General features: G+C 43.4%; 1 protein-coding gene across 1 annotated transcript in view; it reads left to right on the top strand.

Annotated features, from left to right (window-relative positions):
• LOC135544990 (protein Niban 2-like) overlaps nucleotides 1–26,439 on the top strand; it is a 56,493-nt gene that overhangs the window by 13,884 nt on the left and 16,170 nt on the right. Inside the window, exons 2-6 of the mRNA XM_064972668.1 lie at nucleotides 7,787–7,917; nucleotides 10,994–11,122; nucleotides 13,915–14,020; nucleotides 14,564–14,731; nucleotides 25,858–25,973. Coding sequence (XP_064828740.1) covers nucleotides 7,787–7,917; nucleotides 10,994–11,122; nucleotides 13,915–14,020; nucleotides 14,564–14,731; nucleotides 25,858–25,973 — 650 coding nt within the window. The remainder of the gene's footprint in view (nucleotides 1–7,786; nucleotides 7,918–10,993; nucleotides 11,123–13,914; nucleotides 14,021–14,563; nucleotides 14,732–25,857; nucleotides 25,974–26,439) is intronic.

Genomic DNA, 26,439 nt, shown 5'->3' with positions numbered 1-26,439 from the left:
GGTCAAAAGTATTTCACTATATAAGGGATAGGGTGCCATTTGGGATGTATGTAAGACAGAAGCCCACAGTACTGTAGGTTAGTTTTCATACATCACAATGTTTTGAAATTGAGTTTCCATTTTTGATTCAGGTAAAGTTTTACGAACGGCAGCAACAGCACAAAGTCCGAGTTGGAGAGTTTGCTGTTCATCAGGAAAGATTTCAGTGGACCTTTTCACCTTCACAGAAAAGTTCCAGGAAAGTTTATTCAACTGTAGCCTACAAGACACTAAAGGCCAGTTGAATAGGGGCAGTATTATCTATGAGCCCAGATACCGCATGCTGTCGAGTTAGACATCATGTACTGAGAGAAATTAAGTTTTTCATTAAAAAAAAAGAAGTCCAGTGGTCCTGCCACCATGTGATCATGCCTCACAAACAGTAAATCAAAGGACAGTGTTGAGAGCATGTCAACTGTGTCATGCGCCAATTCAACCGCTCACACCTCATTGTGAATATTGTTAAGTGTTATGAAGTCTGCCAATGCCATACAGACTGCTCTTTCAAGTTACCTTGTGACTTCAATCACTGGTAGGTTTTCTAAACATTTAACAGAGGACAAAGACTGCTAATCTGGCTGTATAATGTCATTGTGATTGCTATTCTAATGTCATGTTTGGGTACAATGAGAAGTGTCACTGTCTCGCCTTGATCACATGAAACTAAGTCAGCATGTGACTCAATCAAGTGACACACACACGCACTGTTGTATTTTGTGGTTGTTGCTCCTCAGGCCTGTCATTCCAAGCTTTCAAAAGTGACTGTCAACATGGGAACCATTCCCAGGCCAACTCTCTTTCCTAGCTCCCTCTCACTGGTTGAGTTTTTCAAAGGGATTTTTTTTTTTTTTTGCTGGAGTGGGTCTAAGCCCTGAACTGATTTCCAGGTTTTGTTCCATCAGTAGCACTATGAAGACACTAGAGCCCCCCCCCCCCTGACTAAGTTGCTATTAATAGTTACGTAACGCAGCCACTTCCTCACCAGTCAGCCAGCTGGCCCACCAGGACATTCCCCGAGCTTTGTGTCATCTTATTCTGGGAGAAATGGTTGGTCATACTCGCATCCTAAAAAATAAAAACGCCATTCACTGTTTACTTAGTTCTAATTACCACCTTTTAATGACTTGGCCCCCTGAGTGGTGCAGTGGTCTAAGACGCTGTATCTCAGTGCCAGAGGCGTCACTGCAGTACCTGGTTCCAATCCAAGCTGCATCACATCCGGCTGTGAGTGGGAGTCCCATAGGGTGGCACGCAATTGGCCCAGCGTCTTCCAGGTTTGGCCCGGGGTAGGCGGTCAATGTAAATACGAATTTGTTCTTAACTGACTTGCCTAGTTAAATAAAGGTTACACAATAACAATGTTTTGATCAAGAAGATCTTCATCAGGTCAAACAGAAAAGTTTTAATTACAGTGTTTGGCCCTTTCTGTTCTTTAACCTTATTTCATTCCAATAAGTAATAATTAATTTTGGTGGGTGCTTATACAGTATTTGTCCTATTTCAAATGTTGTTGTTTTTTGCATATGGTCACAGCCAGTATTACTACTTCTGACCTGACCATATTTTTGGCTTTTTCTGCAACAGAGTTGCAGTGCATTAGACTCACTTTAGCTTGGTCCCAGATTTGTTTCTGCTATCTGGCCAACTACCTATGAAATGGTCATGTTTGGCATGACAATAGCTGACAAGGAGAGCAGAAATATACTGAAACACAGGCTCTGCTCACTCCACCGAGAGGTGACCTATGTCCGAATAGTTGTGGCCTGTTTAACCATCCATTGTCTTTGACCTATAACTAAGGGATTAAGCAGTCAGAATCTGTGGGAGAGAGTTTAGTTGAGCAAGCATCTGGTGACTGGATGGGTTTGGACTGACTGGAGGAGTGGAGGAGTCACTTGCAGTTTTAGTCCTCTGTCTACAGTCAGATGTTTGTTCAAGATGGATTGTGAGTCACTGCACAAACAGTGATACAGCTATGAAAGGCTACCCTAAAACCACCACCAACGTGTCACCTGCTATTCTTTCTCTGTACCATGGTCCTCAAGTCTCTGATAGACCCACACTCGACTCTGAGACACAGTACAGGGCATGGACAGCGAGAGAGTGGTGGGTGGCCCAGTTGAGTGGAGGAATGACAATGGATAGTTATTACTTTATTCCCTCTTCCACTGAGACACTGGGGGCCTATCAGCGCATCTGTTCAGTAATCTGATGGAAGGCCTGTGTTTTGTTGGAAGGCCATAGGAAGGAGTGGCACAAGGTGGACTTTGCTGTGAGCCTATCATTCCCACAAAATAATTGGTGATATTTCAACCCCTCCCCATGTCTTCTTTGCCTCGTTCCTTACTAACCCGGTTCGTTCTAATGTCCAGTCCCCCCAGACGCTGCTCCTGCTTGCCTAATGTCTTTACCAGAGCCCTTAATTATACTGTAGCCTCAGTCTTTAGAAAGCAAATCTGATCCATCTCTCATTATTTTCACCCAACCACCTCTCTCCCAGTCCCAGCAAAAGAAACATTCCATAAACTTAATGCAGAACAGATGGGATCAGAGGGAGATTATCTCTGCTCCAACTATAATTACTATCTAACATTATCGTATTTCCCGTGTAAGTGCTATAGTATCAGAAATACACATTTTGCCAATTTTGTTTTGGCAATACCATTTAGTCACTCACTCGGTTGGGCTACTACTCACACTCAATTATTTGAAGCAATTTTTCTCCTCAGCTGGGTCTTGGGTTGATGGTCTTAGATTGGTCTAAAGAGCAGCAGATGGAAGGACTCTTGCCGTCCTCTTTCAGGAGAACCCAAACTCTTTGGCACCAGTCAGGTGGTTCTTTATTTCCCCAATTGGCCTCGTTCCATTTCTCTCTTTCTCTCACCTTCTGGTTGCGCGTCCCAAATGTTACCCTGTTCGCTACACAGTGCACTACTTTTGAGCAGAGCCCTCTGCCCTGCCAGCAGACCATTCCTCGCCACGCTACATTTATAGCACCACTCTCTAAATAGACAAGAAAAAACAACATTTGACTTATTTTTTTCTTTATTCCCTTCTCTCCAAAATAGCCAAGACATAAAGAGACGATAACATCAGAAATAGCCTAGACATAGAGACCGATAACATCAGAAGTAGCCAAGACATAGAGACCGATAACATCAGAAATAGCCAAGACATAGATACGATAACATCAGAAATAGCCTAGATATAAAGAGACGATAACATCAGAAATAGCCTAGACATAAAGAGACCGATAACATCAGAAATAGCCCAGACATAAAGAGACCGATAACATCAGAAATGGCCTCGCTCGGTATGAGAGTCACATAAAGAAAATAGTTTGTTGGAGAAGGTCCATGATGGTGAAATAAATCGATAGTTAGATAACGGGATGTAGTCTTTGGTATATCATATTTTTTTGACAATATTGCAATATAGTTTTTGTGCTTGTTGGCTGTACCTGCACCAGAACTCCAGTATTTGTCCTTCATAGCTTGTTCTCCATCTTTTTATATTGGGACCCAATTTGGTTTCAGCACCGAAGTATCATGATAATATCCTATATTTTGGTATTTTAATATCCTATATTATGGTATCCCCATTAGCTGGTATCCCCATTAGCTGTTTCAAAAGCAGCAGCTACTCTTCATTGGGTCCACACAAAACATAATTTAATTTATTTTTTTTACCTTTATTTAACCAGGCAAGTCAGTTAAGAACACATTCTTATTTTCAATGACGACCTGGGAACAGTGGGTTAACTGCCTGTTCAGGGACAGAACGACAGATTTGTACCTTGTCAGCTCGGGGGTTTGAACTTGCAACCTTACTAGTCCAACGCTCTAACCACTAGGCTACCCTGCCGCCCCATAATACAGAACATCAATAGACAAGAACAGCACAAAGACAGAACTACATAATAAAAAAAGGCACATTTAGCCTACATATCAATACATACACACAAACTATCTAGGTCAAATAGAAAGATCCCTGGCAATTTCCAGCTCTAGTCCAGGATATAACTTTGAAGTCAGGGCCTTTTCAGTTTCACAAACAAATTGATAATGTGCCAGATTTGTTTCCATGCCAACTCCATTACTGGGTAGAGTAAAAGGATCTGTGAACTGAAGGCTAACTCCGGGTAATGCAAACATGACTGTGGACATTCTGATAAAGGACCGTGTGAAATGCTGTACATTCTTCAAAGCCTGTGTTTTACTTTCCACTTGGAATTTTTGTTTTGTTTTACACCGTGATGAACGTAGTAAATAGGAATTGAGGTAATGGTGTACTGGAACGAGAGAAAAGTTTGCTCTCTCAAAGACTATTACATACAGTTGAAGTCGGAAGTTTACATACGGCTTAGCCAAATACATTTAATCTCCTTTTTTTTTTTTTTTTTTTTTAACAATTCCTGACACTTAATCCTAGTAAAAATTCCCTGTTTTAGGTCAGTGAGGATCACAACTTTATTTTAAGAATGTGTAATGTCAGAATTAAAGGTCAACCGATTAATCGGAATGGCCGATTTTAATTCGGGCCAATTTCAATTTCATAAGAATCGGAAATCGGTATTTTTGGGCTCCGATTATTATTTATTTTATTTTTTATACCTTTTTATTTAACTAGGCAAGTCAGTTAAGAACACATTCTTATTTTCAATGACTGCCTAGGAACTGTGGGTTAACTGCCTTGTTCAGGGGCAGAACGGCAGATTTTCACCTTGTCAGCTCAGGGTTCCAATCTTGCAACTGTACAGTTAACTAGTCCAACTCTCTAACCATTGCACTCCACGAGTAGCCTGTCTGTTACGCGAATGTAGTAGAAGCCAAGGTAAATTGCTAGCTAGCATTAAACTTATCTTATAAAAAACAATCAATCATAATCACTAGTTATAACTACTAATCCAGTTGAGCAGGCCAATATTAACCGGGTGAAATTGTCATTTCTCTTGCGTTCATTGCACACAGAGTCATGGTATATGCAACAGTTTGGGCTGCCTGGCTCATTGGGAACTAATTTGCCAGAATTTGACGTAATTATGACATACATTGAAGGTTGTGCAATGTAACAAGAATATTTAGATTTAGGGGTGCCACCAGTTAGATAAAATACCGAACGGTTCCGTATTTCACTGAAATTATAGTTTCCAGATTCGATCATATTAATGACCAAAGGATCGTATTTCTGCGTGTTATTATGTTATAATTAAGTCTGATTTGATGGAGCAGTCTGACTGAGCAGCAGCAGGCCCGTAATCATTCATTCAAACAGCACTTTCGTGCGTTTTGCCAGCAGCTCTTCGCAATCACAGCGCTGTTTTTGACTTCAAGCCTATCAGCCTAATGGCTGGTGTAATCAATGTGAAATGGTTAGCTGGGTGTGCGCTAATACTGTTTCAAACGTCACTCGCTTTTGGAGTAGTTATTCCCCTTGCACTACAAGGGCCGCGGCTTTTGTGGAGCGATGGGTAATGATGCATCGAGTGTGGCTGTTGTTGATGTGTTCCTGGTTCGAGCCCAGGTAGGAGGAGCGAGGAGGGTGACGGAAGCTATACTGTTACACTGGCAATACTATAGTGCCTATAAGAGCATCCAATAGTCAAAGGTATATGAAATACAAATGGTATGCAGAGAAATAGTCCTATAAATACTATATTAACTACAACCTAAAACCTCTTACCTTGGAATATTGAAGTCTCATGTTAAAAGGAACCACCAAATTTCATATGTTCTCATGTTCTGAGCAAGGAACTTCAACGTTAGCTTTTTTACATGGCACATATTTTATATGGCACACATTTTTACATGGCACATATTACTTTCTTCTCCAACACTTTGTTTTTGCATTATTTAAACCAAATTGAACATGTTTCATTATTTATTTGAGGCTAAATTGATTTTATTGATGTTTTATATTAAGTTAAAATAAGTGTTAATTCAGTATTTTTGTAATTGTCATTATTTCAAATAGAAAAAGTAAAAAAAAATCGGCAGATTAATCTGTATCGGCTTTTTTGGTCCTCCAATAATCGCTATCGGTATCGGCGTTGAAAAATGATAAATGGTCGACCTCTAGTCAGAATAATAGTAGAGGTAATTATTTATTTCATCACATTTCCAGTGGGTCAGAATTTTGCGTACATTCAATTAGTATTTGGTAGCATTGCCTTTTTAAATTGTTTAACTTGGGTCAAACGTTTTGGGTAGCCTTCCACAAGCTTCCTACAATAAGTTGGGTGAATGTTGGCCCATTCCTCCTGACAGAGCTGGTGTAACTGAGTCAGGTTTGTAGGCCTCCTTGCTCGCACACACTTTCAGTTCTGCCCACAAATTCTCTCCAGGTTTGAGGTCAGCGCTTTGTGATGGCTCCTGCAATACCTTGACTTTGTTGTCCTTAAGCCATTTTGCTACAACTTTGGAAGTATGCTTGGGGTCATTGTCCATTTGGAAGACCCAATTGCGACCAAGCTTTAACTTTAGCTTTAACTGGTGTCTTGAGATTTTGCTTTCTATATAGCCACATAATTTTCTTTCCTCATTATGCCATCCATTTTGTGAAGTGCACGAGTCCCATCCTGCAGCAAAGCACCACCACAACATGATGCTGCCATCCCTGTGCTTCACGGTTGGGATGGTGTTCTTTGGCTTGCAAGCCTCCCCCTTTTTCCTCCAAACATAACAATGGTCATTATGGCCAAACAGTTCTATTTTTGTTTCATCAGACCAGAGGATATTTCTCCAAAAAGTACGATCTTTGTCCCCATGTGCAGTTGCAAACCGTAGTCTGGCTTTTTTGGGGAGGTTTTGGAGCAGTGGCTTCTTCCTTACGGAGCGGGCATTCAGGTTATGTCGATATAGGCCTTGTTTTATTGTGGATATGGATACTTTTGTACCTGTTTCCTCCAGCATGTTCACAAGGTCCTTTGCTGTTGTTTTGGGAATGATTTGTACTTTCGTACCAAAGTACGTTCATCTCTAGGAGACAGAACGCGTCTCCTTCCTGAGCAGTATGATGGCTGCGTGTTCCCATGGTGTTTATACTTGCGTACTATCGTTTGTACAGATGAACGTGGTATCTTCAGGCGTTTGGAAATTTCTCCCAATGATGAACCAGACTTGTGGAGGTCTACAATTGTTTTTCTGAGGTCTTGGCTGGTTTTCTTTTGATTTTCCCATGATGTCAAGCAATGAGACACTGAGTTTGAAGGTAGGCCTTGAAATACATCCACAGGTACACTACCAATTGACCCAAGTTATGTCAATTAGCCTATCAGAAGCTTCTAAAGCCATGACATCATTTCCTGGAATTTTCTAAGCTGTTTAGAGGCACAGTCAACTTAGTGCGTTTTAACTTCTGACCCACTGGAATTGTGACGCAGAGAAATAAACTGTCTGTAAACAATTGTTGGAAAAATGACTTGTGTCATGCACAAAGTAGATGTCCTAACCGACTTGCCAAAACTATGGTTTGTTAACAAGAAATTTGTGGAGTGGCTGAAAAACGAGTTTTACTGACTCCAACCTAAGTGTATGTAAACTTCCGACCTCAACTGTAACATATTAATTCAGAGTACACTAACTAATACATCACTGTTAACATGGGGAATGTGTCATTAAGTAAGCATTGTCGGAGCCAGAATGGCCTATAGAGCAGGAGCCTCTTGTTTGGAGCATGTGGCTGTGTGTCATTATACACCACTTAATTTGTAACAACTGACCCCGCCTCTCCTCCCTTCCCCATGCAGCCCGGACAGGTGAGGTGATTGGAGAGTTTGGCCGTCTGTATGAGCAGCAGTATGCAGTGGCCCTCTTCAACAAGGTCCGCTTTGACATTGAGGGAGGAGGGGGGCCCCAGCCACAGCTACTGCGCCGTAAGGTAATGAACACGTCCTCCTCTCCTGTCCCTGTTTTTTTTCTCCTCCTCTTGTTCCCCTCTTCCATACTCCTTTATTCCTACTGTGCCTTCCCCGAGAAGGCGATGGAATAATATCTGCAGTTTCTCATGAAGTGCTGACATTTGGAACACTTTGCCCACATTATGTTGAACCTGGAGCTCACATCACACTACATCAAATGAATGGCAGTCTAAGAGGGACTCAGGACAGATGCTGATTTACACTCCCATGCTTTCAGTGTGATCTGAAGATTTTAAGTGTGTTTAGATCACGAGATGGTTTATTATAAATACAGAATGACAGTCGCCTTGATTTTTGAAGGCCACTTCCACTTCAGCCAAATGAGTCTGCTTTAGAGTTACATGGTACGGAGGGAAAGATCTCAGTTTCCCTTGTATGGCTCTGTCTCTGTGTAGCAGATGTTAGCTAGCAGGCTAGTGAAGAACAAGCAGCCATGCTGTTTCGTGGTGACCTCATCTGCAGTGAGATCTCAAGTTAACCGTGCTACTGACAAAGTGAGAAGTAAGCTTGAACAGCTGCTACAGTTGACTTTAGGGCGAGTGGCGTCACACCTAGTAAACTCTTTATTTGTATTCTCCTGGATGTCCAGTGTCTCTAGCCATGGTTTAATTCACCTTTTTCAAGCCTGCACAGTGCCATTACCTTCTTTAAAGAGAAACCGTTACATTCTGTCTGGTGCTACCGCTGCACTCAGAATGCTACTGTAACTACATGAAGCTGTGTGGAAGTGACCGAAGTCTTGATCCGCATCAGAAGTGCAACACTATTCCGTATGCAGCTCTTTTCAAAAGTAGTGCACCACTAAGGAAATCAAATCAAATGTATTTATATAGCCCTTTGTACATCAGCTGATATCTCAAAGTGCTGTACAGAGACCCAGCCTAAAACCCCAAACAGCAAGCAATGCAGGTGTAAGAAGCACGGTGGCTAGGAAAAGCTTCCTAGAAAGGCCAAAACCTAGGAAGAAACCTAGAGAGGAACCAGGCTATGAGGGGTGGCCAGTCGTCTTCTGGCTGTGCCGGGTGGAGATTATAACAGAACATGGCCAAGATGTTCAAATGTTCATAAATGACCAGCATGGAATAATAATAAGGCAAATATTAACTAATCACAGTAGCCAGGTGGACTGGGGTGCAGCAAGGAGTCATCATGTCAGGAGTCCTAAATGGTCAGTTGGTTTTTCAGAGAAAGAAAGACATTAGAGAGAGCATATGTGGGGTGGCCAACCTTCTGGCTGTCCGGGTGGAGTTGAAAACAGCAGGTCAAGATGTTCAAATGTTCATAAATGACCAGCATGGATTCCATAATAATAAGGCAGAACAGTTGAAACTGGAGCAGCAGCACGGCCAGGTGGACTGGGGACAGCAAGGAGTCATCATGCCAGGTAGTCCTGAGACTTGGTCCTAGGGCTGAGGTCCTCCGAGAGAAAGAGAGAATTTGAGAGAGCATACTTAAATTCACACAGAAGACCGGGGAAGTACTCCAGATATAACAAACTGACCCTAGCCCCCCGACACAAACTACTGCAGCATAAATACTGGAGGCTGAGACAGGAGGGCTCAGGAGACACTGTGGCCCCATCCGATGATACCCCCGGACAGGGCCAAACAGGAAGGATATAACCCCACCCACTTTGCCAAAGCACAGCCCCCATACCACTAGAGGGATATCTTCAACCACCAACGTACCATCCTGAGACAAGGCCGAGTATAGCCCACAAAGATCTCCGCCACGGCACAACCCAAGGGGGGGGGGCGCCAACCCAGACAGGAAGATCACGTCGGTGACTCAACCCACTTAAGTGACGCACCCCTCCTAGGAACGGCATAAAAGAGCACCAGTAAGCCAGTGACTCAGCCACTGTAATAGGGTTTGAGGCAGAGAATCCCAGTGGGGAGAGGGGAACCGGCCAGGCAGAGACAGCAAGGGAGGTTCGTTGCTCCAGAGCCTTTCCGTTCACATTCACACTCCTGGGCCAGACTACACTCAATCATATGACCCACTGAAGAGATGAGTCTTCCGTAAAGACTTGAAGGTTGAGGCCGAGTCTGCGTCTCTCACATGGGTAGGCCATTCCATGAAAATGGAGCTCTATAGGAGAAAGCCCTGCCTCCAGCTGTTTGCTTAGAAATTCTAGGGACAATTAGGAGGCCTGCGTCTTGTGACCCTAGTGTACCTGTAGGTATGTACGGCAGGACCAAATCAGAAAGATGGGTAGGAGCCCATGTAATGCTTTGTAGGTTAGCAGTAAAACCTTGAAATCAGCCCTTGCCTTAACAGAAATCCACTGTATGGAGGTTAGCACTGGAGTAATATGATCAAATTTTTTTTTTGGTTCTAGTCAGGATTCTAGCAGCCGTATTTAGCACAAACTGAAGTTTATTTAGTGCTTTATCCGGAAAGTAGAGCATTGCAGTAGTCTAACCTAGAAATAACATAAGCATGAATACATTTTTCTGCATCATTTTTGGACAGAAAGTTTATGATTTTTGCAATGTTACGTAGATGAAAAAAAAGCTGTCCTTGAAACAGTCTTGATATGTTCGTCAAAAGAGAGATCAGGGTCCAGAGTAACGCAGAGGTCCTTCAGTTTTATTTGAGACGACTGTACAACCATCAAGATTAATAGGGTGTCATTTTGGATACAAGTTGTTTAATTGTCTGTGGTGAGTAAGTGAGGTTCTTGAGAAATGCCTGCTGTTTTCCTGAGAACAACAATACTGACTGGGTGGGCTTATGATTGGGTAAACTAAACAACACTACTCCCAGTGTCTAGGCTACAGTTGAGATATCACGTATACACAGTAGTATCACACATGGCATGCAGTATAAGTATACCTGATGTTTCTAAAGGAACGCAAAGGCTTAAAGTTTTAGGCCACTCCTTGGCTTTCTGGAGTATTACAAAATCATGGAATTTATTGTTGACGTAAAAATGTACTGCCCATGAATATGGCTCTATCCACACAGAGGTGATGTCCGTTCATGCCAGTCATCATTGGGATGTGTACTGATTCCCCTGTCTGTCCCACTCAGACCCCGCTGGAGAATAGGTCCATCTTTTCTGGAGCTCTGTTCCAGTTTCTGGAGGAGAACAAGAAATGGAGAAACCGTTTCCTCTTCGTTCCTGACTCCTACAACATGAACTACTATGACAACAAAGCGGTACGGGAGAATTTAATTCAAATGTCCCACGTCTATACACACACACAGTGTACTCGTCAAAAGGTTTGACACACCTACTGATTCCAGGGTTTTTCTTTATTTGTACTATTTTCTATATTGTAGAATAATAGAGAAGATCTCAAAACTATGAAGTAACATATATGGAATCATTTGAGATTCTTCAACGTAGCCACCCTTTGCCTTGATGACAGCTTTGTACACTCTTGGAATTCTCTCAACCAGCTTCATGAAGTAGTCACCTGGAGTGCATTTTCATTAACAGGTGTACCATGTTAAAAGTTCATTTGTGGAATTTGTATCCTCCTTTATGCGTTTGACACAATTAGTTGTGTTGTGACAATATAGGGGGGTATATAAAAGATAGCCCTATTTGGTAAAAGACCAAGTCCATATTATGGTGAGAACAGCTCAAATAAGCAAAGAGAAATGACAGTCCATCATTACTTTAAGACATGAACGTCAGTCCATATGGAACATTTCAAGAACTTTGAAAGTTTCTTTACGTGCAGTCGCAAAAACCATCAAGCGTTATGATAAAACTGGCTCTCATGAAGACCGCCACAGGAAAGGAAGACCCAGAGTTACCTCTGCTGCAGAGGATAAGTTGATTAGAGTTAACCGCACCTCAGATTGCAGCCCAAATAAATGCTTCACAGATTTCAAGTGACAGACACATCTCAACATCAACTGTTCAAAGGAGACTTGCATGAATCAGGCCTTCATGGTCGATTTGCTGCAAAGTAACTACTATTAACTTCTTGAAACTCCCCAAACCGGATCCGGGTTTGTGACTAAGCCTCAGGCTCATTAGCATAACGCAACGTTAACGATTTCTGAAAATCGCAAATAAAATTAAAATAATGCGTTTGCTCTCAAGCTTAGCCTTTTCTTAACAACACTGTCATCTCGGATTTTCAAAATATGCTTTTGAACCATAGAAATGGACTAATTTGTGTAAGAGTATGCAAAGCTAGCATAGCATTTTGTGTAGCATGTAGCACGCAACATTTTCACAAAAGCCAGATAACCAAATAAATAAAATCATTTACCTTTGAAGAGCTTCTGATGTTTTCAATGAGGAGACTCCCAGCCACATACCAAATGCGCAGTGTTTCCTGAAAGCGTCTGTGTGTAGGAGAAATCGTTCCGTTTTCTACATTGCGCCTGGCTACCGAAACGAACCGAAAATGCAGTCACCTACAACGTGAAACTTTTTCCGGATTAACTACATAATATCGCCGAAACATGGCAAACGTTGTTTGGAATCAGTCCTCAAGGTGTTTTTTCACATATCTCTTCATTGACATGCAGTTCAGCTTGCTTCTCTCTCTGTGCCCCATGGAAAAATACTGGCAGGTGACTTTTGCGCACCAATTTTGGCGCAGGACACCGGGCGGACACGTGGTAAATGTGGTCTCTTATGGTCAATCTTCCAACGATCTGCCTACAAATACGTCACAATGCTGCAGACACCTTGGGGAAACGACAGAAAGGGCAGACTCATTCCTCTTGCGTTCACAGCCATATAAGGAGATCATGAAAGACAGAGCCTCAAAAATCCTTGTCATTTCCTGGATGCCAAGTCATCTTGGTTTTGCCTGAAGCTCACGTTAAAGGGCACGCACAGAGAAGATATTTGTATTTCTGGACACGTCAGAGTGTTTTCTTTCGAACAGTAGCAATTATATGCATAGTCGAGCATCTTTTTGTGACAAAATATCTTGTTTAAAACGGGAACGTTTTTCTTCCAAAAATGAAATAGCGCCACCATAAGTGTAAGAGGTTAAAGGACACCAATAAGAAGAAGAGACTTGCTTGGGCCAAGAAACACGAGCAATGGACATTAGACCGGGGAAATCTGTCCTTTGATCTAGTGAGTCCAGATTAGAGATTTTTGGTTCCAAACGTGTGAGACGCAGAGTAGGTGAACAGATGTTCTCCGCATGTGTGGTTCCCATCATGAAGCATGGAGGAGGAGGTGTGATGGGATGGGGATGCTTTGCTGGTGACACTGTGATTCATTTCGAATTCAAGGCACACTTAACCAGCATGGCTACCACAGCATTCTGCAGCAATATACCATCCCCTCTGGTTTGCGCTTTGTGGGACTATCATTTGTTTTTCAACAGGACAATGACCCAAAACACAACTCCAGGCTGTGTAAGGGCTATTTAACCAAGGATATTGATGGAGTGCTGCATCAGATGACCTCGCCTCCACAGGTCCCGACCTCAACCCAATTGAGATGGTTTGGGATGAGTTGGACCGCAGAGTGAAGGAAAGGCAGCCAACAAGTTCTCAGTATATGTGGGAACTCCTTCAAAACTGTTGGAAAAGCATTCCAGGTGACGCTGGTTGAGAGAATGCCAAGAGTGTGCAAAGCTGTCATCAAGGCAAAGTGTGGCTACTTTGAAGAATTTAAAATGTTTTTTTTTTGTTTAACACTTTTTTTGTTACTACATGATTCCATATGTGTCATTTCATAGTTTTGATGTCTTCACTTTTGTTCTACAATTTAGAATGTAGTAAAAATAAACACACACCCTTGAATGAGTAGGTGTGTCCAAACCTTTGACTGGTTGTGTGTTTTTAAAAAAAAAAAATATATATATATATATATACACACACACACACACACACACACACACACACACACCTTAGCTCAGTTGCATTATGATGGTGTATTTTATGTCCGTATTAGCTATTAAAATGCTACTATATCTGCAAGTATCATTCTCTTAAGTATACCATGTCCTTGTGTTCCTGTCCAGTCTCATGAGAGAGGGCTGCACCCCAAGGGAACCATCAACTGTGCCGGATACAAAGTGCTGACCTCAATGGATCAGTACCTGGAGCTACTCAACAATAGCCTGCCTGGTGAGAACATGTTACGACTGAAAACCAGGGCGTGAGGCACATGTTGCAACTGCTCACCCATTTGTCATATATAATCCATTAAATTGGAAGGCTTAATACTGTTCTGATTATGAACATCTCAATGCCATTTGATGTTCTGAAGAACTTGAGGCTATAGGTGTGATCATATGTTTCTCAATTTCACAGTGTTACTTTTTATTTTGACCTTTATTTAACTAGGCAAGTCAGTTAAGAACAATGACGGCCTAGGAACAGTGGGTTTAACTGCCTGTTCAGGGGCAGAACGACAGATTTGAACCTTGTCAGCCCGAGTTTTTGAACTTGCAACCTTCCGGTTACTAGTCTAACACTCTAACCACTAGGCTAACCTGCCGCCCCAACTACCTTAAACTACTAGTATTCAAATACCATATAAAACACAGGAAAATCTGCTTTTTGACTATACTGGGCCTTTAAGTTGTTTTCAGTGTGAGTGTATGATTCCAAAACCATGCAGAAAGGGCTATGTGGACACCGACTGATAGAGGAATGCGTGTGTTTCAGATGTAAAGGCTAAAGTGGGCAACACTCCCTTCCTGAAGTGTGCCACCGAGTTCCTTCTGATCCTGTGGCACCCGTATGCCCGCCACTACTACTTCTGTGTGGTATCGGAGAAAGAGCAGAAGAAGTGGCATGCAGTTTTTCAGGACTGCGTGAGACATACCAATGATGGTGAGTCAAACCTTACACAAACATTCAACAAACATTCAAACCTAGACACACTGTAGAGCCCATAAAAAAATCCTATAATTCACATTTAATTATGTGGTAGTGGAGCACATATTAAACACAAAATTACACAGATCTTAGGGTCATTCCACCAATTCACCTCATTTTAAGTCTGTCATGAAGAGCATCTGTTAAACCTAAAGAGCAACTGCCCCTAAACTACATTTTTGAAAACAGTCCATGAGGCATTGATATGAATCATAAAGTTTTGTTCTACTGACAAAATTCACTACTAAGTGTAAATAGGATAATTTTGGTAAAAAGGTCAGTCTTGACTGCATCACGATGTAAATTAAGGTTAGGTTTGTTTCAACCCTGCCCACATGCCCACAGCTGGCAGCACACAAGTAATCATCAATTCAGAATGCAGCTGCACGCAATGTGTGTGGTGTGTCTGCGTAAGGGTTGGATGTGTGGAGAGTGCAAATAGTCTCTAAGGTGAAGATGGTCTCAAGGGTGTAATACTTACAAGGTGCAGGTCTGTTCAGGGAGACCGCTAAGGATATCTGTTCAACAGTCTGAAGGTGATAGAAGCTGTAGCAGAGTGAACAGTCAATCGATCGGGTGACTGGATTCCTTCATAACCTTTTGGGCCTTCCTCAACCACCGCCTGGTGTAGATGCCTTGGAGGACAGGGAGCTGGCCCCTAGTGAAGTTTTGGGACGTCTGCACCACCCTCTGTAGAGCCTTGCGGTTGAGGGCGTTGCCATACCAGGCGGTGATGCAGTCTGTCAAGATGCTCTCATGGTGCAGCTGTAGAACATCTTGAGGATCTGAGGGCCACCTCCGCCTAGCTGACTCTCAACACGGGGGCCTTTGAGGGGTGTGATCAGACCCCTCCTGTACTCCCTGATTTTCTTAAGTAGCCTGAGGTTGAATAGGCGCTGTTGCGCTGGCTTCTCTACGGTGTTGGCGTGATTGGTCCATGTCAGGTCCTCTTTGATGTGCATGCCGAAGAACTTGCAGCTTTTCACCCTCTCAACTACAGCCCCGTCAATGTCAACAGGGGTGTACTAACTCGTTACCAAACTTCTGTCTGGAGTCGAATGCGTTGGATGCAGGGGCGGGGATTTGTACCCCCTTTGGTCCCTGGGGCCAGGACTGGGGACACTGTATTGGCCAGATGGTATTTGAGCTGCTAGTGGAGAATAACTATCATTTTATTTCAGTATAGGCCGTTATGTCACTGGCTACAGTGTGCAGATAAAATTCCATTGTTATTGTGAGACCTAATTTATTTTATTCATTGTATTTTCTCTTTTGTCTATATTATTTATTTAATTTAAATTGTATTTTTTTTATCATTCTGCTTAAAAACATGTAAATAAATGATGTCTTGGTGGGGTGGGTGGGGGGATAAAGGGCTGGATATGTTATATTGATGTCAATGTCTCCATGTTCGCAAATTCAAAAACGTACAAATAAAGAGCTTCATCAATACAACATATCCAGCCCTTTATCCCACCCACCCCACCAAGGCATCATTTTATTTACATGTTTTTAAGCAGAATGATTAAAAAAATACTCGATCAAGCTCAATGGTTTTGCTGACGTTGAGGGAGAGGCTGTTTAACCTCCTCTCTGTAGGCTGACTTGGCAATCAGGCCCACCACCGCCATGTCGTTGGTAAACTTAATGATGGTGTTGGGAGTCGTGCGTTGTCACGGGTGTACAGGAGGCCACTGAGCACACACCCCTGTGGGGCCCCCCGTTTTGAGTCAGCGTGGCGAGGTGTTGTTGCCTAACCTTAGCACCTGGGGTCTGCCTGTCAGGAAGTCCAGGATCCAGTCGCAGAGGGAGGTGTTCATACCCAGGACCTTGAGCTTATTGCCATGCCTGGAGGGGACTATGGTGTTGAAAGCTGGGCTGTATTCAACAAAAAGCATTGGCACATATGTACAGTATTCCTCTTGTCCAGGTGGGAGAGGGCATTGTGCAGGCAATGACGATTGCTTCGTCCTTAGATCTGTTGTGACGGTATGCAAACTGTACTCGGCCCAAGGTGTAAGGTAAGGTGGAGCAGATTTGGTCCTTGACCAGCCTCTCAAAGCACTTCATGATGACGGAAATGAGTGCTACAGGGTGACTTTTGTTTGCTTGGGTACAGAGAAAATGGTGAACATCTTGAAGGATCACAGGGAAAGGTTGAATATGTCCTTAATCACTCCAGCCAGCTGGTCTGCGCAAGCTCTGAGGACACGGCCAGGGTTACCATCTGGTGCGGGTGCTTTGCGAGTGTTCACGCGCTTGAACGTCTTACTTACGTCTGCCACAGAGATCGAGCGCTCACAGTCCTCTTCAGCAGTGGGGGTCCTCATTGGAGGACCCAGGTTGATTGCCTCGAAGTAGAGCATGAAGTGTTTAGCTCGAGGTTAAATTATAAAATTACTATAAGTGCATTTTAAAGGCAAAATAAGATTGTCAACCCTGTTACTTTATCTTAAGCCATCAATCCCCTTGTGACCGGGGGAATGGAAGTTTGTTCTGTGCAACAGAAAACATTTCTAGTCTGTATCTATGGGTAACAGGGCTGACGTGTTATGCTCGACCTGCTCAGTTTACCACCACAAATATGTTTGTTTTTTTGCCAAACCAGCTCACCTGCTTTTACACTATGATTGAACTATTAGACGTTCAATGTTTCATTTGAATGTATCATTCTATTTAAAGGAATAGTTTCGCCATATTAAAACGAGAGTTCAGTTCACGAAACAAGGTTGGCCTTAAAATGAGGGACACATTTTTATTAACCTGAAATGAATCACCAACCACATGAAATCACTCACTGTCGTCAAAGAAACCAAATAATAACAGCCCTTACAATGACAGTGAAAACTCTGAGAAATGTTGGCATTTCAGCAAGCTTTAAAGTCAGAAGATATATTTGAGTTTTAGCAAGTCCGAGTTATAGAATTGTCCATGTGCTCTATATTAAAGGGCACTTCATTTAATGTAACAGACTTTTTTTAAATGCAATATTTGTGCACAATTTCCACTTAAAATATCAAAGGGATGCAAAAGGCACCCCTTTTTGCTTTGGTTATGTAGCTAGACTAGTTGTGGATGTTCTGGAGGTTGAATCAACATAAAATATGCCTTGCAGTAATAACCTTTCAGCTTCACTGTGAAGTCAATTTTCCATTTTGCAAGATGCATCACTAGTTGACATGTTCATTGGTTACTCCCTAACTTTAGATGCGTTGCCCTTCCGACAGTCTTCCTCTTTTTCCATTGTTTAGCTTTGTTTGCTTGCATTTCATGCCTGTGGATGAGTCTAGGCTCTGATTATCCAACCTTTTGTCTGCCCTGCACAATGCACCAAATTGTAAACAAGACCGTGTGACACATGCACAGACAAGTGCCTGTCAATGTTAAACCTGTAGTTTTACATACCCGTTCTCAAATCATGTGTGTGACATACTGTTTCATGTTCAGAAATATGGTCAGAAGTCAGAGGCAGCTCACCAGTCGTTACAACAAAAGGGACAGTTAAAGAGTGGCAGGCGGGTACTCCCGGCAAAATGTCTCTGCTGTCGTTACGGGGACCAGGTAAACAGCCGACATCATGTGCGGTCTATTCCATAGTCAAAACCTTTCCAATGCAACATCCACCGGAGTTTCTGTTTCAGTCCACTTGAAGATATTACAGCTAACTAACTGTATGTTACTGCAGATGTCAATGATCGTGTGCTGTGGTTGCTAATTATACTGTAGAGAAACGGATGCATGCCCAATGAAGTCATGCCAAAACCATAGAACTATGTATAATCTATGTAGTTATACTTTAGGCTGTACCAGCATCGTCGTTGCATGGCTCTTCAGAGCCAACATGGGTGCCCTAACCGACCCAAGACACTCAATAGGTCCCTAGAAGTTAGTTAACATAATGTACTGGACTGCAAAACCTACTAAGCTCTTTTATTTGACCCATATGTGGATAGGATCTTGCATGAGAAACATGGGAGCCATCATGAAACGGTGAGGCTGGTGAGCAGAGAACAGCTAGAAGCCACAGTGCCTGGGATGAGTGGGTTCAGATGACATCACTTCACCACCAGTCAGTGTACTTCACACTGCTACAATGTAAACTACCTCACTCACATCTCTCCCCCTGTTTGAGATATGGCTACTCTGGTATTAGGGAGCAGCTGTGACGGGACCTGGGTTCAAATACTATTTGAAATCGTTGAAATATTTTCTGTGTTTGCTTTAGCTTGCCACAAGTGCCAGATGGGCAGGGTTAGGTACTATTCCAGTGGTCCATGAAGCAAGGCAAGCTCAATCAAGCACAGATGAAGTATTTGTAAATGATTTCAAAGGGTAGTCGAACATAGATTTGGCTGTGATCGACCCTACCTGCTGCTGGAGTTCGCTCTGCGTGCACTGTACATGGACAGGTGAGCTAGCTGTCAGTGGTACAGACCAGGCAGTCAACACAACCAGAGATGGAGAACAGAAGAGACAGAGGAAGGCTCCGTCTGACTCACATGCTCTGGTACTCCTCAACACAGGACTCACAGTGCCTTTGATAGTACTCCAGGGGGAGTTGAATGTTGTGGGAGAGTTGTAAGAGGGTTCATATGAACACCTTGGTCAAACGTGGTGCACTATAGGGAACAGAGTGCCTTTTGGGATTGACATGGGTCAGTCAAAGCACATGGATTGACTTACTAAGCACTCCCATTCCAAAATCTGTGATGGCTTAATAGAAGTTATGTGACTAAATTGAGTTGTTAGTCGGCATGCTAAGCACAGTCTGTGAGGGAGTATGTGAGTGGGCGGACAGTTTGTTGTGTGACCTAACAAGTCAGGGTCGGCAGGCAAATTAGCCCAAACTGGAGGCATGAGCTGGCAACATGTTCTTGGTTGAGGTGAAGAGATAATGAAGGAGGTGACAGGCACCAGGGGCTTTCCGTAGACCCCTTTTTTAGGCAAATGGTTACATGTAACAAGCTCTAACTCGATAGAGTGAACTTGGTAAAGCAATCTGTTAGCAGGCAGCTGTCATTCTTGGGATTCTCGACCGACACAACTTTGTTACTTTTCTAATCCGATTTAGTCCTCAGTGAAAGATCTCATCTGCCTGGCGGCCAGGGCTTCCACAGATGTACAGTACAGCTCTTTCTTTCTGTCATATCAAGGAGTCTAGAGTCAGTGTTTCCCAACTCCGGTCCTCGAGTACCCCCAACAGCACACATTTTTGTTGTAGCCCTGGACAAAATCACCTGATTCAACTTAGTTGACAAGTAGAATCAGTTGTGCTTGGGGGCCGCAACAAAAAATATGTACAGTTGGGGGGTACTCGAGGACCGGAGTTGGGAAACCGATCATGCCCCAAAATTCACATTGTACTCACTTTAAGTACTATAAGTTTGCCTTCTCCCGAGCCAGATCAGCCCATAGAACATGAGTCCATCTCCATTTTCTGTAGCATCAGGCAAATACTTCAAGAACTATTTGATATGTCCCTGTAGCCTTGTATGACCAGAGCAAAGACACAGGCCAACCTAAAAACAACGCATCATTAAGTGTATACAAGCTCCAGCCTGAGCCTCATAAAGAAGGGGACCACAATGTTGTGATTCTGTAAAGTGCACATCTTGTGTGCTTCCCAAATGGCACCCTGTTCTCTAGATAGTGCACTACTTTTGACCAGGACCTATAGTGCCCTATATAGGGAATAGGGTGCCATTTGAAACATGCATGTCTTCATGTAGTCAAACCCTGAGTGGTCGGTCAGAGCAGTGTATGAACAACTGCTCTGTAGCTCGATGTTTAGACTGCAGGCTCAATAAAGTCTGGTATGTGGCGGCAATTAATTTCCTCAGGCGGTCTGCCCTGCTTTGGCTCTACCCACCCCCACCCTCCTTCCTAGAGCAGGCTGGGGGCTAGGGGCCGAACACAGAGGGACCCTGTCCAGCAGACGGACACCCTGCTGACCATGAATGAAGACTTCACCTTCAGGGGCCATAGGATTTACTCCTCATTCATCGCTTATGTCCAGCACTAGGGCTGTGTTCCAAATGGCACCCTGTTCCCAATGTATGTAGTGCACATTCTCATTTACAGCAACGATCTGGGGAATAGTTATAGGGGAGAGGAGTGTGGATGAATGAGCCAACTGGAAGCTGGCGATGATTTCTTTAGTGCCTCCTACTGGCCCTCCAACACCACTTCCTGCAGCATCCAGTGACTGACCAGGGCCAACACAGCTTAGTTTCAGAGGTAAGCCAGCAGTGGGATGCAGGGTGGTATGGACCTATCGTGGCCCAAACACAGTCGTGAAGAGGGCAGGACAACTCTTCTTCCCCCTCAGGAGTCTGAAAGGATTTGATATGGGCCCTCAGATCCTCAAAAAGTTCTAAAAATGCATCATCACTGGCTGCATCACCGCTTGGTATGGCAACAGCTCGGTATCCGAACGCAATGCGCTACAGAGGGTAGTGCGTTCGTCCCAGTACATCACTGGGGCCGAGCTCCTTGTATCTATATCAGGTGGTGTCAGAGGAAGGCCCTAAAAATTGTCAGACTACAGCCACCCAAGTCCGTCTGTTTTCTCTGCTACCGCACAGCAAGCGTTACCAATGCACCAAGTATGGAACCAACAAGACTCTGAACAGCTTCTACCCCCAAGCCATAAGACTGCTGAAAAGTTAATTAAACGGCTACCCAAGCGTTCTGCTTTTTACTGCCGACCTACATGTACATAGTACTTCAATTACCTAACCAAACCTACATATACTGTACATTTTACTTCATTCACCCCAACCACCTTGTACCGGTACTCCTTGTGAATTGCATCGTTATTGTTATTTTATTGTTGTTCTGTTTCTATTTTCTTTATCTATTTGTTAATTTTCTTACTTTTTAACTGCATTGTTGGGAAAGGGCTCGAAAGAAAGCATTTCATGGTAAGGTCTACAGCTGTTGTATTCGGCGCATGTGACAAATACGATTTGATTTGTATCTGTCAGTGGTTTCTATTGTCCTCTGTCTACATTGACAGTTGTGATCATGTTACTTTGTCCAACTGGAGAATATGATACTTCTTTATGGGAAACCCCACTGTAGGACTGTATATGATCTGGAAAATGTTGCAATGACTGGAAAAGCAGCTATGATCACCATGTCCGAAAAGCATTATGATATAGGGATTTTTAAGTTGATTAAAATCTCCATAGTCAGCTCTGAAGCTGGACCCTCTGACAACAAAGCAGACTATTAAAAATAAAATAAAAACTCACACAACACCACTCACTATAAGAAGGTGTTGCTGAACCACAATCAGCCTCAAACTGACCAGGCCATTCTTTCTCTACAGATGCTGATCAATTGATGTACAGTACTGGAATTTCAGCATAAACGTGTCTTTTAGTCTAGTTTGACTTTAGATCTGGGGTACAGACTTTATTGGGCTGGCAAAAATCCCCTCCACGTTCTCATGAGGCAGTGCCAAGATAAATGGCCTGGCTCCCAACCTCACACTCTTTCAACACACACACACACACACACACACAGCTTTCAGGGAGGGAGGTAGTCTGGGGCTGTGGACTTCCTGCCTGTAGCTAGAAGCTCTACTCCCCCCCCCCCCAATTCCCAGGCCCCACTCTCACTCACACAGCCCACACACCCCCCCACCCTGCACAACATACTTCCTGTCTTTGTCATGGCTAGAGTTAATTTATGAATTCCCCATTTTTATCACAAGACAGGATTTCACATGATTTGTTCTGATGCTGTCAGACTAGCTCTCTCCTCATGTAAAGTACAGTGCATTCAGAAAGTATTCAGACCCCTTGACTTTTTCCACATTTTTGTTGCGTTAGACTTATTCTAAAATTGATGAGTTTGTTTTTATTTAAGCCATCTACACACAATATCCCATAATGACAAAGGGAAAACAGGTTTTTAGATTTTTTTTTGCAAATTTATAAAAAAAAAAAAAAACTTATTTACATAAGTATTCAGACCCTTTGCTATGAGACTTGAAATTGAGCTCAGGTGCATCCTGTTTCCATTGATCATCCTTGATGTGTCTACAACTTGATTGGAGTCCATCTGGGGAAAATTTGGAAATGTACACACATGTCTATATAAGGTCCCACAGTTGACAGTGCATGTCAGAGCAAAAACCAAGCCATGAGATCGAATAAATTGTCCGTAGAGCTCCGAGACAAGATTGTATCAGCACAGATCTGGGGAAGGGTACCAACAAATGTCTGCAGCATTGAAGGTCCCCAAGAACAATATCCTCCTCCATTCTTAAATGGAAAAAGTTTGGAACCACCAAGACTCTTCCTAGAGCTGGCTGCCCAGGGAAACTGAGCAATTGGGGGAGAAGGGTATTGGTCATGGAGGTGACCAAGAACCCGATGGTCACTATGACAGAGCTCCAGAGTTCCTCTGTGGAGATGGGAGTACCTTCTATGCAGCACTCCCCCAATCAGGCCTTTATGGTAGAATGGCCAGACGGAAGCCACTCCTCAGTAAAAGGCACATGACAGCCTGCTTGGAGTTTGCCAAAAGTCACCCAAACACTCAGACCATGAGAAACAAGATTCTCTGGTCTGATGAAACCCAAGATTGAACTCTTTGGCCTGAATACCAAGCGTCACATCTAGAGGAAACCTGGCACCATCCCTAGGGTGAAGCAAGTTGGTGGCAGCATCATGCTGTGTGAATGTTTTTCAGCGGCAGGGACTGGGAGACGAGTCAGGATCGAGGGAAAGATAAACGGACCAAAGTACAGAGAGATCCTTGATGAAAACCTGCTCCAGAGCACTCATGACTTCAGACTGGGGTGAAGGTTCACCTTCCAACAGGACAGCGACCCTAAGCACACAGCCATGGCAACACAGGAGTGGCTTTGGGACAAGTCTCTGAATGTCCTTGAGTGGCCCAGCCAGAGCCCGTACTTGAACCCGATCGAACATCTCTGGAGAGACCTGAAAATATTTGTGCAGCAACGCTCCCCATCCAACCTGACAGAGTTTGAAAGGATTTGCAGAGAATGATGGAAGAAACTCCCCAAATACAGGTGTGCCAAGCTTGAAGCTTCATACCCAAGAAGACACAAGGCTGTAATCGCTGCCAAATGTGCTTCAACAAAGTACTGAGTAGTCTACATACCAGAGTCTGATTCCTGATCCAAACACAGCTGGATACATTAATAAATTTGTCAGGTTGACTCTTTCAGTCGAGGTGGAGAGGATCTAAGCGGGAGGTTTGTGTGTGTGTGTGCGCGCCATCTATTAGATGTAGCCTTGTTCACCAGTCACACTGGCCCAACGAAGATGCTTTACCTTTGCCATCAAAACAAACCCTGTTGCCAAAACAACATGTACAGTTATCATGCGATTACTGGCACTTTGTGTAGCTACTACTTTAATATATGGAAAATGATTGGGTGACAAAAACAGGTTTTTAGAAATGTTTGCACATTTACAAATAATAAAAAACATTTATCAGTCCCCAGTCCACCTGGCCGTACTGCTGCTCCAGTTTCAACTGTTCTGCCTTATTATTATTTGACCATGCTGGTCATTTATGAACATTTGAACATCTTGGCCATGTTCTGTTATAATCTCCACCCAGCACAGCCAGAAGAGGACTGGCCACCCCACATAGCCTGGTTCCTCTCTAGGTTTCTTCCTATGTTTTGGCCTTTCTAGGGAGTTTTTCCTAGCCACTGTGCTTCTACACCTGCATTGCTTGCTGTTTGGGGTTTTAGGCTGGGTTTCTGTACAGCACTTTGAGATATCAGCTGATGTACGAATGGCTATATAAATAAATTTGATTTGATCAGATTTACACAAGTATTCAGACGCTTTACTCTACTTTGTTGATGCACCTTTGGCAGCTATTACAGCCACGAGTCTTCTTGGGTATGATGCTACAAGCTTGGCACACCTGTATTTGGGGAGTTTCTCCCATTCCTTTCTGCAGATTCACTCAAGCTCTGTCAGGTTGGATGGGGAGAGTTGCTGCACAGCTATTTTCAGGTCTCTCCGGAGATGTTTGATCGGGTTCAAGTCCGGGCTCTGGCTAGGCCACTTAATGACATTCAGACTTTGCTGTGTGCTTAAGGTTGTTGTCCTGTTGGAAGGTGAAACTTCGCCCCTGTCTGAGGTTCTGAGCACTCTGCAGCAGGTTTTCATCAAGAGCTGTCAGAGTGACCATCGGGTTCTTGGTCACCTCCCTGATCAAGGCCCTTCTAACCTGATTGCTCAGTTTGGCCGCACAGCCAGCTCTAGGAAGGGTCTTTGTGGTTCCAAACTTTCTCTATTTAAGAATATTGGAGGCCGCTGTGTTCTTGGGGACCTTCAATGCTCCATAAATGTTTTGGTATCCTTCCCCAGATCTCTGCCTCGACACAATTCTGTCTCAGAGCTCTATAGACAATTGCTTCGACTTCATGGCTTGGTTTTTGCTCTGACATGCGCTGGTTTACTGTGGGAATTTATGTAGAGGATTGTGTGCCTTTCCAAATCATGTCCAATCAATTTATCACATGTGGACGCCTGTCAAGTTGTAGAAACATCTCAAGGATGAGCAATGGAAACAGGATGCAGCTGAGCTCAATTTCGAGTCTCGTATCGAAGGATCTGAATACTTATGTAAATAATGTATTTCAATTTTTTATTTGGAATACATTTGCAAACATTTCTTAAACCCAGTTTTCACTTTGTCATTATGGAATATTGTGTGTAGAGTGAGTTTTTATTTAATCAGAGTAAGACTAAAGTAACAATGTGGGGAAAAAGGTGTCTGAATACTTTCCAAATGCACTGTACTAGACCGTTCTCTTTCTGCACAAGTTGCAACAGAATCTAGGAATGCATGGAAACTCATTTTCAAGTATATTTCGGTCAAACCTGAATTCAAGATTTCAATTGAGATTAGCCTGGTGGAACCAGTCACAATTTGGTTTGAAATGTGAGCACAGCAGTCTGCTTGACCAGGCTGGTGCTGATTTATGATAAATTATCAAACTTGTACAATGTTTTCAAATCAACCTTCACAATGTCCACTTCCACTAACAATGCTAATCCTCTGTGGTTACCCCATAGGTTTGTTGGAGGAGAGTAAGGTGCAGACTCCAGCCTTCACAGACTCGGTGAGGCTTTTTCGCCAGGCCCATGGGCAGTATGGCACCTGGGAAATGATGTGTGGCGCACCTCCACAGGTAAGGATGGCACAGCCAATGACAGTGGCTGTGTCCCAAATGGCACCCTCTTCCCTATATAACAGCACATTCTTGAGCTTTCCTCAGTACGAAGTCCTCGTCCACCCACTGTGCTGTCAGGCTCTGCATGCTAATGAGGCTGACATCGCTGGTCCAAATGTCAGTTGTGAAGCTAATAGCAGTGACGCCCATAGCAAGTAGCTCCATGGATGTGCGTTTCAACTACACAGGGCAACATCTGAAAAATAGCGCCTAATCGGTAGTGTGTACCGGGGCTCGAGATGCTCGACCAGTTGGCAAAAGCCAACATCATCCACAACAGAGAACGGTTGATTGTCAAGGGCAATGAATTCCATTATCTTGGCGTGAATGGATTTTGCCTTTGAGTTGTCTCGCTGAAATGTTTTTACTCTTTCAAATGATTGCTCAATACACACAGCAGACATTTTGGGCTAGGTTAGGAATG

This window comes from Oncorhynchus masou, chromosome 1 (assembly GCF_036934945.1).
Source record: "Oncorhynchus masou masou isolate Uvic2021 chromosome 1, UVic_Omas_1.1, whole genome shotgun sequence".
NCBI lineage: Eukaryota > Metazoa > Chordata > Actinopteri > Salmoniformes > Salmonidae > Oncorhynchus > Oncorhynchus masou.
The sequence above is the reverse complement of the archived record's forward strand: the minus strand, read 5'-3'. Positions and strand labels throughout refer to the sequence as shown.